General features: G+C 40.2%; 1 protein-coding gene across 1 annotated transcript in view; it reads left to right on the top strand.

Moving 5' to 3' along the window:
- The window catches only part of GRM7 (glutamate metabotropic receptor 7), a 688017-nt gene that overhangs the window by 477567 nt on the left and 192380 nt on the right, over window positions 1-18070 (top strand). Inside the window, exons 5-7 of the mRNA XM_023749437.1 lie at window positions 854-896; window positions 4384-4593; window positions 12792-12931. Coding sequence (XP_023605205.1) covers window positions 854-896; window positions 4384-4593; window positions 12792-12931 — 393 coding nt within the window. The remainder of the gene's footprint in view (window positions 1-853; window positions 897-4383; window positions 4594-12791; window positions 12932-18070) is intronic.

The following is an 18070-nucleotide window of genomic DNA, read 5'->3' as shown; positions in this document are numbered from 1 at the left end:
AGGGTACATTTTTCTAGTCCTGGTAACCCCAAAGACAAATGTATCCTGTAAGTCTTAGAGCCTTTAATACGCTAAGGTACCTGGTGACTCTCCAAGAGAGGGATAAAGCCTGCAGTATTTCACAAATAATAAAATGGTTCATTATTTAAAACATTGCAATTATTTTTCAAGGCATTCTTTCTGGGATGAATGTCTTTATGAGTGCAGTTCAGAAACTGCTCTCCTGAATTATTAGTCTGAACCCATTTCATAGTATATATTTTATAGTGGTCATAATGCCTTCAAGATTGCCTCTTTTAAGTACTATAAATCATAAGAGAAATTTGTAAAGTAGCAGGTTTTAAAGGAATATTAGAAAATGAATGGCCCTATAAAATAAGTATAGTAAAATGTTAATATAAGAATCTGGATGGTGGATTCACTGGAAAATTCTTTCAAACTTTCACTATGTTTAAAATGTTTTGTGAGACTGAAAAATAGTAACCACAATAAAACAAACAAAAAAAAACTTTTATGTATATGACCAAAAAACCAGTGAGAATACACATAGCAATACATATATATATATATATTAGAGGCCTGGTGCACGAAATTTGTGCAAGGAGCTCAGCCCTTGCACCCCAGCTGCTTTGCAGCCCCACAGCCCCTCCCACTGGTCATTCTGGAACTGCTGCCCAGTCTAATTAGCATATTATCTATTTGTTATATAGGAGGTGTGTGTGTGTGTGTGTATATGTATATATATATACATATGTATGTGATATTTATATTAGCAAAAATAAATCTCATACATAGGCTAGTTTCACCAACACACTCAAACCTACATGAGAGTAACTTTAAAACACTATTGAAGGAGGCAAAGCAAACCTTGAGCAAATGGAAAGATACAGATAGAAAGACTCACCTTCATAAAGATATGTTTTAGCTAACTTTATGTATAAATACATCGTGAGCCCAGTTAATGTACCATTAGGTTTTTTCTTTCTCAAGCTAGATAAATGGGTGGTAAAGTTTATTTGAGTAAATAAATAAATAAAAACAACCAGGAAAATACGGGAAACATGAACAATTTTGGTGGATGAACACTTATAGTGAGAGAGAAGGTTAACCTATCAGTTATTAACATATATCATAGAACTTTTATAAGTGAAACTCTAATATTGGTACAATGAAACAAATTTTTAAAACCGTGAAAGAGACCCAATTTATGTGGACATTTCGTATATAATAAAGGCAGCACTTCAAATCGGTGAGAAAAGCTCAACTGTTATATGTTATAACTGAAGAGCTATGTGGAAAAAGATAAATTTTCATTTATTTTTCATACTGTACACCAGAATACATTTTAAGTGGATCAAATATATATATCTTTAAAAAAATTCTAGAAGAAAATATGGATCTTCTATACTCTGAGAGTGGGGACATTTCTTTCCAACCATGACTGAAAATCCGGAAGCAATAAGAATAAAAGAAACTGATAATTTTAAAAACAAAACAATTTTTACCTAATGTAATTTTATTTTAAAAAGAAATACCTAAAGTTAAAGAAAAATTGCAAACTTGGAAAAATAGTTGCAACTTAATCTCAATGAATTAATATGTTAAATTAATAAAAAGCCTTTAAAATTAGAGAAATGACCAACAACTTTTTACAACAATTGGCTATATTATAGACTGTTTACAGAAAAAGTAAACAGAAGAAGAAATACAATGGCTTTTTTAAAGGGTGATGTTCAACCTCCCCTAAAATAAGAAAAATAAAAGTACACTTGTAGCATTTTTTTCATATCTGATTAAAGACAATCCAAGTTTGACAATACACTTGGGTGGTGAGGTGGTAGGGAAATGAACACTCTCATCTTTTGTTTCTGGAAAAGCAACATGGTGCAAACCTGTTAAAGAGGAATCTGCCAATAATTAGCAAAAATACATACGAATTTACTCTTTAACAAAGCAGCCCCACTTCTCAGAATCTATCACCAAAATACCCAGACAAAAATTGAAAAGCACGTATTTGCACTAGGCTGTTCATTACATTACATTATTTAGACTGTTTGTTAGACATGATTGTTTTTCTTACAATGTTATCTGCATACCATGGGATAAAGTGAATGAATAATCATAATGGTATCATTAGGAATGAGGATTTTTCTCAGGAAAAGGGGAGGTAGAGGTGTACGAGTGCCAAGGTTAGGAAATACCCACTAGTCCTGGGTTTGAATTGGAAGTAGCAGTAGGAATTCATGAGGAATTTTATCTTAAAAAAGAAAATTCCTACTCTAGCCTTGGCCTGTGTGGCTCAGTTGGTTGGGTGTCATCCTGTGTACCATTTGCTGGTTCAATTCCTGGTCAGGGCACGTGTTTGGGTTGCAGGGCTCAATCCTTGGTAGAGGGCGTGCAGGAAGCAGCCAATTGATGTTGCACTCTCACACTGATGTTCCTCTCTTTTTCCCTCTCTCTTTCTCTCTCTAAAAATCAATAAAAACACGTTTAAAACAATCCTAGTCTAAACATGCTGAAAGGCCTAAATCAAGTAACTAGCAGTGAGCATCAATTGATTGTTACTTAAATGATATGCACATAAACCACAGAAGTGTCTGCCATATAATATAGTGATGTGTGCTCTGAAAAGGAAAGATGCAAATTCCAGTAAATTTGGGAAATTCTGCGTTTTCTTCTTGGAAATTATGCTTTTTTTTTTTTATATAAAAGTAAATGCTCCGAACAATTCTCTGGTAAAGAAGTCTACAACTATTTAACTGTCAGGAACCCTTCGCAGGAGAATAAGATGGGGTTGCAAAATTCCTGTTGTGTCTTTACTACACAAATGTGCTGTAGGAAACAATTTGGAGATTGGTGCTATGAAAGTGGAAGGCAATTTGTAGCTAATTATTTCTCATAGAGGGACAAGAGGTCTAAAGAGAGTTCCTGGTACCTTGAACTAAATGACTGTGTAATTTAATACAACTGTTGTTTAGAATCTGCTAGATACTAAATGCTTTGTTCAGTGTTGGGAATATAAGAAAAGAAATGAAATGTTAGAGCATTAAAATATAGTGCTATTATTAATGTTATAATAAAGATTTGAAATGTTTTGTAAAATCATTCATTATGATTGAGGGGCTCAGAGTTGGCTACCATTGAATTGTGCCATGGAGAGAAAATTAAATTATGATGGGCAAAAGCAATGGGGAAGGACATTTCTAGCAAAGTAAGGAGCATGAGCAAAGATTGTTTAACATTGGAGTTTATGATGTATTCAGGAAAAAAATAGCCATACTTGTCTGGAACAACAATAAAAAAAAAGTACCTGCCTGGAACAACAATAAAAAAGTGTACCTATTTGGCAATAAAAAATGTAGGGAAAGCCTGGGGTAGGCCAACATAGGGAGAAGGCTTTGGGGCCAGACAAGCCTGAATGATCATCATTGATCTGTCTGTAAATGACGATGGAAAGATGATTTAATCTCTAAGGCTCAGCTTTCCCATCTGGATAAAGAGGATAAATAATATTTATCTCACAAAGTGAGGCTAGAAATAATGTATGCAAAGCTTCCAACACAATGGGGTGGGGGACACAATGTCAGTTCTTACTGTTACTAGGCAGATGGGGATGGACATTCTCAGTTGTCAGTGGACAGGGCTTGGAGGCAACGGAGAACCATTGAAGCATTTGGAGCATGGGGATGAAGTGATGAGCTTTGTAGTGAGAAAGAGGACACAGAGGAATGAGTAGAGTAGATGGAGATACGTGGCCTTGCATCCAGATGGGAGATGAGGACCGCATAGGTAGGGCATTTTTAGTTTGGCCAAAACTGTTCAGTGAATCAGAGGTAGAACTGATAGAACTTGGCTATTCATTAGCTCCATATACATGTATGTGGTTAATGGGGAGTGAGAGTCAGGAAACAATGAAAAATGACACCAGATTTTTTAGCCTAAGTATCTGAGTTCCAAGTAATACCAACAATTGAGACAGTCAACACAGAAGGTGGATGGAGTAGATATAGAGAAGGTAGTGAGCTCCGTGTGGAATTTCATCTGTTTTCCCTTTCGGCCTCTCACCTTTCTAGAGTAAGTGAGCTTTAAAGATTTGAATATGGCAGCCCAGCTCCTAATCCCAGTGATCCCTCGATTCTATGGGACCACCACATTTTGAATAGTGTAGTGGCTGCTTCTAAAGTGCATGTAATAATGATTGGAAAGATTAGTGTGATGTGCTCCAAAGTCAACTACTAAAAACTACCTAATAATGTAGTCACATGTGGCTGTGTGGCTTGCACTGTCCTGGTCCTCAAAACATTGTTTGCTTTAAGCGTAGTTGAAAGTAAAGACAAATGTAGACATTCTACTCAACGCCAATCTTTGTGTGCTTCTTGTTTTAATGTGCAGGACAGGAGAGAATTGGAAAAGATTCCAACTATGAGCAGGAGGGGAAAGTTCAGTTCGTGATTGACGCAGTCTACGCGATGGCTCATGCCCTGCATCACATGAACAAGGATCTTTGTGCTGACTACCGGGGCGTCTGTCCGGAGATGGAGCAAGCTGGGGGCAAGAAGTTGCTGAAGTACATCCGCAATGTTAATTTCAATGGTGAGTCTCCAAGCACCTGTGGTTTTGAGGAATCCTGTGTTGGCATTCTGCTTTATAAGTTACACGTTGAATGGTTATTTACTCTTGAGTATGTGTCAAAACATGGTTGATTATCCGATTTTAAAGATTGAGTCAATATATGAATGAGTGAGTAGTGAGAGAGTAGTGAGTGAACGAGTGAATAAATATTTGGGAGTATGGTTTGTCCTCCTTTCCTTAAAATAGGTTTTTATATGAAGTCAAATTCTTCCTCAGTGAATATAAATTCAGAACTGTGAAAAACGCATATTTATTAGTTATTGTACACTCTCTCTATACAGTTATTTTTGTCTCCAGTCTTACAGTATTTACTCAAATACTGTCTTCCTAAAATATTTGCATTCATTTTTTTTATTTCTTCACTCTCTTCAGTGTGGTTCTGTTTTTAATTTGCAATATAGTCAGGTTTATTCATGATAGTATTGAATTTTGTTAACCATGTGATAATTAATTTTTATGAGTCAACTTGACTGAGCAAAGTGATGCTCAGATAACTGGCAAAACAGTACCACTGGGTGCGTCTATGAGGGTGTTTCGGGAAGAGATTAGCATTTGACTTGGTGAACTGAGTAAAGGAGAGAGGGCTCTCCCCAAGGTGGGTGGGCTTCCTCCAACCCCCACCCCCCCACACCCCTCTGCCTAGGGCCTGAAGAGACTCAGAAGGCAGAAGAAGGGCAAATTCTATCTCCTCTGCTCCTGCCCTCAGACATGTGTGTTCCTACTTCTCAGGCTTTGAGACACAGAAGAGGCCTTCAGATACAACCTTAACATGGGGGAAGGTTACAACATCACTTTTGAGGTCTTATTGCCAAAAATACATGCCTTAATCTAATCATAAGGAAACATAGGACAAAATAACTGGCTAATACTCTTCCAAAGTATTCATGTCATGAGAAAGGCCGGTGGAGGAATTGTTCCAGACTGGAAGAGACTAAGGAGACATTACCATTAAATGCAGTGTGGGAAAATTAATTGATCCTCTACCGGAAAAAAGACACTAGTGAGACAATGGAGACATTTAAAATAAAATTTGCAGATGAGTTTTAAATAGTATTATATCAATATTAATTTACTGGCACAGGTAATTATATTAATGTTAAAGGAAACCTTCTTGCTTTTCTGCTTATAAACAACAATCTACTTAAACCCACAATATTATATCGATCTTCCAGGAGTTCTCTAGTATTTGGATGAAGAGGAACCACACCCTGTTTGGGGATCAACAGTTCTCTAGTTTAGATGGAGACAAAATGACTGTGTATAAAACCAGAAAGTAGTCTAACTATAAATGATATTCATTTTATAGTTTCTTCCTGATTTTATAGAATCTCCTAAAATATAGAATTAATTTCCCAGAGACAGACACATGTAAATTTCATTATTTATTAAACACTACATTCCGTTATCTGGGTCAGTCTCTGTATTCTGGTTCATAGATATGGATAACCGTTTTTACAATGATTATCCAGAATTATCGTTTTGAGACTGTTCTTGGTGACTCTTCCCTCATTCTTCTTCCAAATAGTGCTCTGTAGAATCATTTTGTCAAAACCGTCTTGTCCGTGGATGAGCCAGAGATGCTGAGCTTCGGATGAGACACAGGACCCATGTTTATGGAATGATTACTGTGTGCCAGAAAGTGTGCTACATACCTGTGTTGGCTTATTTAATATTTAGAACACCAGCACGGTGGAGGCACTATTATTTACCCTTTTTTAAGATAAGGAAACTTCACAGAGAATTAAGAATCATGATATTGAGAACCACACATCTGGGTAGTGATGAGGCTACACTGGTCCTTGGGCACCTAACTCTACAGGCTGTCCCCTGTAAATGTCTGAGAGGAAGGGCTGACTACTTCATTCCTGCTTCTTCATCTCAGAGTGGATGCTCTGTGGGAGGTGCCAGGCAGGATCAATTGTTTTTTCTCTCTTTGTCCTCATTGCAATCCTGCCCTGTGGTCCACATAATCGCCTGTTCTCTGAGGACTTTTTTCTGTCATAAGGACAAACAGGAGGCCGCTGGCTCCAAGGGCACTGTGACGTTTGTTGATGGAGGGGCTCGGCAGTTTTGTGAAACAGAACCTGTGCTGGATTTAATTAATGGATTCCATATCACTTAAAGTGAACAGCTATTAGTGAAAAGAAATTTGTCACTCATTTAATTTCTTGATTTTTATATAAAGAAATAAAATACTTGAGAGGAGGAAATATTTGTTCAAGACTTCACAGTTAGCAAATGACAAAGACAGATCTAGAAAGCAAGTCTCTTCCTAGTCTATTGTAAAAAATGTAGCCTTTCTTTTGCATGTTTTAGTAGGGTTTTGATTTTTTTGTCTCAACGAAGCCTAATTGTTCTCTTTTGTTACTTTAATACAAAACTTTCTGCACCCCTACGAGTTTTATTCCAGACCAATAGGGCACAGTTTAATAACTCTGACCCTCACATTCACCAAAGCATCAATTTAGGAAATGATAATAGAATGTCCTGAAAATATTGCTATAGTTTCACCAAGCACTTAACCTCTTCTTATGATGCACCAAGAGAAAAGATGACTACTTTTAAATTCATCACTTCTGGCCATGTTTTTCTCTGCATCCCAAATGAATGCAATGACCTGAGCCTAAATTTGATTTATGTAGTTATGTCTACGTTGGCCCATCTAACCAACTGTCAAGACCTGTAATGTAAATTTAATAAATTTGTTGTCTTGGATACAACATCTTAGAGAATTGCTATACAATGGCATATTTAATCTGGTATGTGTATGTACCTAGATTTACTAGTTTCCAGAAGATGAATTGGGTGTCAGTATATTTTGTAAAGATGACACATATCATGTGCTTTTTAAAAATCCTCACAGGAGGATATGTTTTCATTGACTTTTAGAGAGGGAGGAAGGGTGGGAGACAGGGAGAGAAACATCAGTTGACTGCTTCCTATATGCACCCCAGCTGGTGATGGAACCCACAGCCTAGGTGTGTGCCCTGAATCAGAATGAAACCTGCAACCTTAGGATGTTTGGGATGATGCCCCAACCCACCTGGCCAGGGCTCATGTGCTCTTTTTGAAACGTGAAGTTAGCCTTCCTTCATCAAGAGGTGAGCTCTATGCTCCCTCCCCTTGAATCTAAGAGCGTGTGACTGATGCAGAAGTGACACTATCTGACTTCTAAGGCATATGGGTGAATAGGCTTCTGCCTCATTCTCTCAGGACATTTGTATTGCGGACACAGCTACCATGTTGGGAGGAAGCCAAGATGCCAAATAGACAGGCCACATGTGGGTGTTCCTACCACAGCCCCAGCTAAGGTCCCAGCTGGCAGCTGGCAGCAACTGTGAGGCATGTGGGCTTCAAGCTGCCCAGCTGACATGAGGGGACCAGAGGTGCTGTCCCCAAGCTCTGCCCAAATTGCAAAATATGGGTTGTTATTATTTGGAGCACAAAGGTTTAGGGTAGTGTGCTGAGCAGCGATAGATGAGTGGAACACAAATCAGTGCCATGTTTCTGGAATCTGTACATGGGGTGCGAAAGTAAGAGCAGAAAACTTGTAAATACCTTGATGCAGAGGACTGTTTGGATACCTGAGCAATCGAGATCCTAGGTCCTTCTCTACCCAGGAAGAAAGGGCTTCATTCAGATACTCTGATCCAATAGAGATTTCAGACTTGAGTACATCCTGTCATCCAGCCTCCCACTATGCTATCTTGTCTAGTGGCCCTGTTTCCACTACCTCAGTGCACCTGCATCCCAGCCCTGTTACCTGGAGACATTTCTGCAGATGATCACTTCTTTTTGATAACTTCTTTCTCTTCTCTGGACTGCTGTGATCATAAATATATATACACACACACACACACACACATATATATACTAGTGGCCTGGTGCACAAAATTTGTGCACATTAAAAGGGAATTAATTAGATGAAATATTTTAATATTGCTATTTGCCCTTTCTCTATAATAGAAGTGTCAGAGATGAAAGAAAATTAGTAAAATGTATATGAAAATCTTCCTCCTGTCAGAGTCTGGGGTGTGCTGCACGACCCAGAGTCAAGTCCCCACTCACCAGCATGCACCTTGAAATTGTGCAAGACCCAGACCCGGCCAGCCCCACCCCCATCAAGCCCTGCAGAGCAGGGGGCGCAGCCTCAGGTCCCCCATCAAGCCCCACCAGGTGGGGGTGTGGCCCCAGGTCCCCCGGCCCTGGCATGAGGGCAGGAGGGCACAAGGGCACAAGCGTGCAAGGGCCTGATGACCATTTGCATATTACCTCTTTATTATATAGGATATGAAGGTGGGCAAAAGTAGGTTTACAGTTCCAAGTATGTGAAATAGTTTATTCTTGTATTATTATTTAGTAAGTATTGTAATTTTCAAAAAAATACTGCTTGGTTTTAAAGGGGGGGGGAGAAGGGAGAGATAGAAAGAGAGAGAGATAAATATCAATTTGTTTTCCACCTATCCATGCATTTCTTGGTTGCTTCTTGTATGTGCCCTGACCAGAGACTGAACCCTCAATCTTAGTGTATGGGGATGACCTATAACCAATGAAAAGCCTAGCCAGGGCTAATTATTGTATTATTTATTCGTATCATGTAACCTACTTTTGTCCATCCCTGTATAGACTTCATTGAACATAATCCCATTTTTTTCTCTTTTAAGAAACCCAGGGAAGCTGTTAAAAAGGTATTGTGGAAAAAATAAGTGGAAATAATAATCCATTAGCTTTACAGAATCCATCAGAAAGGTCAAAACCACATACGCTATTACAAGTCATCACTTAGATAAAGTGTTCGGCTCTTCTGTCTTAATTTTTTAAAGCATGAACTTTAATGAGAATGGAAAGGGCATGACAAGAGTAATTTTGCCTAACAAAGATTATAGGAAGAGAGAGCGATTAGATGGTGTGTCCCATTCTGGTGAATATTTAGCTGGTGGCCTGAGACCTTTCAGAGCCCCAGGCCTCCAATATTCTTCTCTCCTCTCAAAGACAATGAAAAGCTCATCATATTTCATAATGACTAGAAGCTACACAATTACAGCAGGTCCTAGTACCCAATGTGAAAGCAGAGAAAGGTGAGCAAGATATTACTATCTTCCTGCAAAATGATAGGGTTATTTTCTTGCTGATAATATATAAAATGCCGACTTTGTTTGTTCTTCTTATATACTTGGAAGGTTCACTGGAAGGAGAAAGCTAATATTAAAAACTTCTTTTTGTTCATCTTCTTCTGTCTGTACTGGAAAGGCTCCTGTATTTCATATAGAGAGAGAGCTTCAGAAATCCCATTGGGATACAGTGGGTGCCTTTATGGGCTCTGAGGGTAGTGTCTAGGTACAATGTAGATGAAACAAATAGGCCAAGCAGACTGAGCCACTGACTCAAGCTGGTGAGACAACACCTGCATAATTCATAGATAGTGCCCACTTTTTGGAAAACAAAAGATGTTACCCTGATGGAGAAATTGAAATTAAGTACCCATTAGGAAAGTCAGCTTTGGTGCGTTGGAAAGTCTGGGTGTCTGAAGGCATGTGTTCTGGTCCTGAGATATTAGCCAACAAAACAATGATAAAAATAAAAACAACTATATGCCCTAGCTGATTTGGCTCAGTGGATAGAGCATCAGCCTGTAGACCAAAGGGTCCCGATTCCGGTCAAGGGCACGTACCTCGGTTGCAGGCAGGCCCTGGTCGGGGTGTGTGAAGTAGGCAACCAATCGATGTGTTCCTCTCACTTCGATATTTCTCTCTGTCTTTCCCTCTCTCTTCCACTCTCTCTAAAATCAATGGAAAAACATCCTCGGGTGAGGATTAAAAACAAACAAACAAACAACTATGGAATATCACTACCATCTGTTGAGCACTTATGTATCAGGCATGGAACTAAGCACGTTAGGTATATTATTACATTTAATTCTTACTAACACTATGAGAAAAATCACTAGTGACCATCAGATGTAGAGGGAGATTGAATAATTTAATAAAGGTCACCCCTGTTTTAGGGGATTCCAAAGCCAGTTACTAAACACTATTCTAGTTTAATTAGTTGAGTGGCCCTGGAGCAAGTGACTGCCCCTCTCTGAACCTAAGGACTGTATCTGTAAAATTAGGAAGTTCAATGTTCTGTGTCCTCCAGCTCTGTAGTAGTTTCCTACTGATACCCTATAAAAGAACCATAAGTTTAATGGCTTGAACAACACAAATGCATTATAGCTGTGTGTTTTGGCACAGATCTCACTGGGCTTTACTTAAAGTGAAGGCAAGGCTGTTCTTCTGGAGCTTTGAGGGGAAAGTCCCTGGCCTTTTCTAGCTCCTGGAAGCCACCTGCACTCTTTGGCTATGATCCCTGCCTCCGTCACTCCAACCTCCTGTTTCCATCTCCTTCCTCCTTTGACTCCTGCTGCCTCTCACTTTTAAGGGCCATTATAATTACACTGGATCTACCTAGATTGTCCAGGACAATCCCCCCTGTCCATCCCCCCCCCATGATCCTTAATGTCATCACTGAAAAAAAGCCTTTGGCCCCGAATGGCAATATCCACAGGTTCTGAAGATTAGAACATGGACAGATTTGGGGAGCCATTATTTCACCTACCACAGCTCTGATTTTTTTTTTTAATTTAATACTAGAAATGTCATAAAATCCTGTGCCTGACAGTTGTGAGATGGTGTGGAGTTCTTTAACTGCCTCTGTATTCTGCCAATAATGTTGGACAAACCCTCCCCGTGGGGGTCACTTTCAGCACAGGATTGCAATCTTGTCTGCCTCTTATTCCTCTGATTGGACCCTTTTCTGACTCCCTTCCTGTGTTGAGTGGTCACTTGTGTGGGGCCAGTTTCACCAGCTTCCCTGCTTCCTAAGCGCTGGCATCTTTTCCTACCATTCAAGTACTGCCTCCCTCCAGCTAACATGCTTTTGTTTTTCTTTCATGCAGATCATTCACATAAATGCCACCGTGGCCCAAACTGCAGAGGCTAATGATTTCCTTAGCCAGATGCAGAGCCCTGCCACCATGAGTCTTCAGTTTACAACCAGAATTCACAAAAGTGCTTCATCCTCCTCTCCCGAAATAGCAAAATGAACTTCTGTTCCCAGTGATTTTATTTCAGCTCGTAAACTCCCTGTAAACTTCCTTGTAAAAGGCAGGAACTAGAGCATCGTTTGTTATGAGGAATATCCATCCAGTGTGAACCTAAAGGCAGAGCAGAGATCAGTCTCACACCTGAGACCACCCACATCTGTCCTGTTTCCAGTGAATCCAGGGGAGAGAAACTGCACCCAGTTGCCAAACTTTTGGCGATTCCTTTGTAACTGTCCCTGGAACTAACCAAAACTCACAAGTTTCACTCTCTGTATGTGGCTTGCCAATTGCTCCATGGGATTAATGTTAAGGGACTTTTCGCTCATATCCCACTTCCAAAAATATGTATCCTTTTCTTTCTCTTTCTGTATCTTTCACTCTCTTCTATCTTTCTAACATATTCTAAATAAACCTATTGGTTTCCTCTTAAGATGAACATTTTAAACATGTGAGGTTCAAGTGGGAGATTGAGAAATAAGTTAATATTTATAAAACATATGCCAGGCACACTGCTAAGCATTTTACACTGTTTATCATATAAAGTAATTTAGAAATAGCCAAAAATATTTATCAATGCAATCAGTATCCAAGTACCTTTTAAGTAAACTTTTTTGCTTGTTTGCTTTTATGTATTTTTTTAAAATCCGGCATGCCCCTTTTAAAGTTTATGTATTTGTTTACTATTTTACAAATGGCTCTTTACTGACCACAATTTAGGTGGTTGGAGGCTAAACAGCAATAATTAATTATAATAAACTTGAAGTAGTTTAGAAAACCATTTATTTTTATTCTCCATAATAAAAAGATTAAAATAAACTACTAAGAAATGCTGAGAAACAGAACTGTTCATAAAAAGAAGCAATTTGTTTTCCCACCTCCTGTCAGTAGCATCTGTCGGCCCCAGTGATGGCTTGCCTGTGAGTCTTAGAGACCATGTGGGGGGAACCTGTTAAACAACGGGGTTATGCACTAGCTATCTTGTCCATTAGCAGGTCTCTAGACCATCACCAGTGGCACAAGAGATGGAAGGAATCTTGCTTCACTCTAAAATCTGTCATTTTCTTGCCTTCTGCAGGGAGCGCTGGCACCCCAGTCATGTTTAACAAGAATGGAGATGCCCCGGGGCGGTATGACATCTTTCAGTACCAGACGACCAACACCACGAACCCGGGCTACCGTCTGATTGGACAGTGGACAGATGAACTTCAGCTCAACGTGAGTTCTGTTTTGTCTTCTTCCTTTGCTTGTGTGATACATGAACAGGCTTTTAATTTGCTCAAATAGGCAAATGGTTTTGTTTGCTTGTGCATAATGAGTGAATAGGCAACGTGTTAACAGGCATCAGCAGGGACTGGTAATAATACAACATTGAGAGTGATGATGTTGATGATGATAAAGATGATGATAAGTGTGTTGAGTTAATACTAGCACCAATGTGATTGATCTCATTTAATCTGAGGCTTGGATTGCTGAACAATCAAATTAGTAGATAATACTTCAATACTTCCACAAGATCCTTCTCTTGGTCAGACCTCCTTTCCTCCCTTCCTTCCTTCCTTCCTTCCTTCCTCCCTTCCTCCCTTCCTCCTTTCATTCTTCTCCTCATTTCTCCCTCCCTCTATCCTCCCTCCTTCCCTACCTTCCTTCTTTCCTTCCTATTTAGTGGTTTATTCCTTTTTCTTTTAATACATTTTAGTGAGTTGCTTTGTTTTCTGTTGAGATTTTCTGTGTAACTGGAGCTTTATCCGTTTCCATAACCTCTCCCTCTTTCGGTACAATGTGATCTTGAGCAAGCAGCCACTTCCTTGTGTAAGGTTATGTCCAAGTGCACCTGGCAGCAGCCATCAGGAGCTCATCTGACACTGTTAGGTTTACTTAACTTGCTGAGTAAAGGACAAGCTTTGGGGTCTTCAGGATGAAGGGGATGGAATGGGATTCACTGTAGGCTTTGTGCTGAGTTGAGTGATTAAAACAGGTTTAGGGAGGCTGGGGCCCATTTTGGTTTGGATTCTCTTAGGAAGTAGAAATCATTTCATGATTGTTATCTAGGAGATGGAAGGATGAAAGATAGGTGAGAGTTGTCATTAACAAAGAAACAGTAAGCACTTATGTGAACCGAAAAAGGGACGTCTTCGTTATTTTTGTGGTTGCAGGGTATCCTTGCTTCTGTCTAGTTTCAAACATGATGGCAGAACCGTCTTGTTCCACCACAGTCATGGAGTGGCCTTGTCTGATTAACTTTTACATTTTGCTGAGATTGTTTATGTTCTGTTTGAATTTGCCTACCCAGCTGTTAGCTGATAACTGTAGAGCCATTTTTCTTAATATTTTAAGTTGAACATTTAACAGTGTGCTTCTAATAATAGTTACAAGGTCTATTTGGAATTATTAATAGTTTTAAATAAATATACTGACTTTCCCAGGGAATGCAGAACACAGGCTGGGTATCTCCCTCCTGGCACACCTGGAGTTCAGCGCACCATGCATCCCTACATCTCCTCTCCTCCCAGGAGGGAATGAATTAGGCCGGCCCACAGCATGATGGCTGGGGTCCTGGAGCCTGGGGGTGGGGTGGGGTGGGGTGGGGCAGAAGTTAGAGAAGTAAGTACACTACAGGGTCTCTTCTGCTGAGATGCACTGGACTGGGTTATATTTCAACAGGTTCTTTAGCAGGTCCCTCCCTGTGGCATTGAACTTGGGGATGATGTTTACCAGGGGTGTTGTGGCTAGGTACATTGGATAGGCCTTCCCAGGTTCATAACTATACGTGGAAATCACAGTAAATAGAAACATACAATTTTCTTTTGTCCAGCAGAGCCCTGCATTATTCTGGGTTCTCTGGAGAAACAGAACTGATAGATAGATAGATAGATAGATAGATAGATAGATAGATAGATAGATAGGAATTGGCTTTTATGACGGCTGAGAATTCCTGAGATGTGCAGTCCACAAGCTAGAGACCCAAGTGAGCCAATGGTGTAAGTTCCAGTCCGAGTCCAAAGGCAGCAGAGGACTGATGTTCAAGCTCAAAAACAGGCAGGGAAAGAGGATTCTCTTACTCAGCCTTTGTGTTCTATCAGGTCTTCAATTTCCATTGAGTCCCTCCCACAACGGAAAAGCAATCTACTTTATTTAGTTTGCCAGTTAAAATGTTCTTCTCATCCAGGAACACCCTCACAGAAATACCCACAATCACGCTTAACCAAATACCTGGGCACCTCTGTGTCCTGTCAAGCTGAGGGATATAATGAACGGGCACAGGCCCTATCCCTTCTCATGTCCCTTCCAAAACTGAAAATGATGCTTTATCAGTGTACACCTCACTGTGTGCTATAGAAATTATTTCTAAGTGCAAGTCTTAAGAGTGGAATATGGAATTGATGTTTTAGGGACAATGGATTTGGGTTGTAGTTTCTAAGAATGGAGGTTTGTGTATAAGGAGTAAGGGGTTGGTGAAGTCACCACAGTCAATTACTTCATTTGCACCTCACCCTCCCTGGTTCTGCTTGTACCTGTCCAATTGTCCCTCTCCTGAGGTCCATCATCCAGGGGAGCATACACGAAGGTTGGGTCCAGAGGATTGTGATCTGGCATCCAAGAATGAATGGAGCTGGACAGTAAGTGCCAGCCATGGCTGGGATGAATGCTAAGAGCCAAAACCAAACTAGAAGCTAAAAGCATCCTGAACTCAAGGCACATTTTCCAAGCAAAAGAGGAAATAAAAGCAAAACAAACAAATAAATAACCAACCAAAGCCTAATAGGTAAGCCCAAGAGGTAGTAATCCAAAGCACAATCAGAGCAGCATAACCTGCTGACAGACCCATCGTGTTTTCTTAGTGGGTGCTGTCTGAGTGATCCCAACATGTGTCAGCCAGAACTAAAGGCAGAGCATCAAGGTCTGTGGTGAGAAGTGGAGTGCTCAGGGCTATTGTAAGATGCAGGAGACTAAATAACACATGAATCTTCCCTAGCACAACCCCTGCGCCAGTGGTAAGTCCCTGGCATGTGTAATTTGTCCATGTACACAAGAATCCCCAACCAACACTCACCAACTTCAGACATTACCTGGCATTTCTAAAGCAAACTATTTTTAAGAACCAACATCAACAGTGATTTTATTGCTTTTGTATTTTATCCTGCATAAGAAGCCATTCGACAAGTTCTTGTTTTGTGTTGTTTTTTGTTAAAAGTATCTCTCACGTGATAAGCATTATGAGAAGCAGTGGGTACACAGTGGAGAACAAAACAAATGTCCCTGATCTCATATTCAATGATCTAGGATGGAGTTAGGTGGTAAACTAGAAAACAGATTTGGATGTGGAAATTCCAAAAGGTAATAGGAGACATGGTGGGAGAGAGTATAATGGATGTGGAGAGGGACCTACTGGATGAGAAGCAGACAATGTGAGGAGTATGAGGCTTCCACCCAGCAGGTCAGAAGGCTGACATGGGGATAATGGCATGACTCAGGTGTTACATCCACGCCAACAGGAGCCAGACCAAGAGACGTCTTGAGAGTTTAAGAAATTTTTATTACATTTTCTCACAGTGAACTGAAACCAGTATATCGGTGTCAGAATCGAGTGGGTGTTTGTTCTCTTATATAGAGACTGGGTCAGGGTTGCACCAGCCAGCTGGGGTAGCTGCCTGAACAACAGGATGACCTTGGAAGATAACAAGATATCTGATGGGCGCACAGCTGGGTGAGGCAGAGGGGAACAAGCGCCTGGGTTGGTTGGGAGTGTACCTTAAATTCTGCAAGTGCAAGCCATTTGCTTGAAGCTAGGAGAAAAACGTTTGGAACAACATATTTATGAAAGCATGTCCAAACAGCAGAGTCCAGGGGTAGTACATGCTAACATAGAGACGAGCAAGAAGAATTAGAGCGATAGGTAAGAGCCAGAGCATGTGGTCCCTATAGGCCATCTATAATAATAAAAGCATAATATGCTAATTGGACCAGAAAGCCGAACGACCTTCCAGACAAAGCCGGGGGCTGCAAGGGCCGAGCCCCTTGCACGAATTTCGTGCATCGGGCCTCTAGTGATAAATATTTAAAAAATTTTCTGAGTGCACTTAAAAGACATTAGAAGTATTAAGCAAGGGAGTGATTGGATGAAATTTAGGGAAAATTTTACCTTCTCTGCTGAGAAGGGATAAGCGTGGGAGTAGAAAGCCCAAGTGGGAGTAGAAAGTCCAAGTAAGAGCCTATTGCAGTGGTTGAGCTAAAATAGGATAGCTAAGCGAAGGGGCTCTTAGACTTCAGCATGGGCCCAATCACCTGGAGGGCTCATAAACACACAGCTGGCCTCACCCCAGAGTGTCTGATTCAGAAGGTCTGGGCGTGGGAAGAGGCTGAAATATTTGCCTTGCTATAGAGCTTTGTGTCATGCTGATGGCACTTTGGTTGTGAGTGGGAAGGGTACAATAAAGTATCCCAATTTAGTGTTCTTAAATATGTGAGAGACAACATGAAATGGATATTAGTTTGTAACTCAGAAGAGTTTTGCGTTAGTTATTTTTTTAATGAAATTGTTAACCTATAAAGTCTTTAAATCCAATAGAGAACAACAAAGAACCCAAGGCCTTGAAAACCTCATAGAAAATGATACAATTTCATTCCAACTATTCTAAATGCCACCCCACTAAAAATATTGTGTTTAAGATGTCTGGAACATCGAGATGACCACCTAGGTTGGATTCTGCTTTTGCGTATGGAAGCTAGGTCTGGGATATATGCTTGAGTTGGCAGAGGGAACATGTTTTCTAATTTGTCATGCTGACAGTGGTATATTAGGAAAAGCAGATAGGACACCTGAATCCTCAGGTAAATCCAGTAGTTTATGCTCAGTGTTGTATGGAACCCAAAGGCATGAATGGCTGAGCCATGAACAGGGGGGCCATGTTTAGACCTGTGAGAGGCTGGGTTCCTTTAACTAGAGTAGCCACTGACATGACAGGCCTTGATAGGAGAGCACCCTGTTGATGTCTCTAGGGGGCATTTAGGATACTATTAAATTGAATTTGAATCCAAAAGAAAAGACAAAAGAGAAGGTAAATACAGGACCCAGAGGACTCTACACACACTCATTGGAGAGCCAAGGCCACTGCCCAGGTAGCTTATTCTGTGGTTGGTATCCTACCCAACATCCCTGGCCCATGGTGTTCCTTTTTCTCGAATTATTATGATTTAGTTAAAAGTTCTATGAGAGTTGAATTTGGGCAAATTGAGTTTTGTAGATTTGCTTTCTTCTCATAAATGGAACAAAACAAAGCACTTCAAGTAACAAGGGCACGTCTCATTTACAAAGACTCGGGGGTACACTTTCAATCCCCAGTTATGTCATCTCTA

This window comes from Myotis lucifugus, unplaced genomic scaffold (assembly GCF_000147115.1).
Source record: "Myotis lucifugus unplaced genomic scaffold, Myoluc2.0 scaffold_8, whole genome shotgun sequence".
Lineage (NCBI taxonomy): Eukaryota > Metazoa > Chordata > Mammalia > Chiroptera > Vespertilionidae > Myotis > Myotis lucifugus.
Note: the sequence above shows the minus strand (reverse complement) of the source record. Positions and strands in the feature narration are given on the sequence as shown.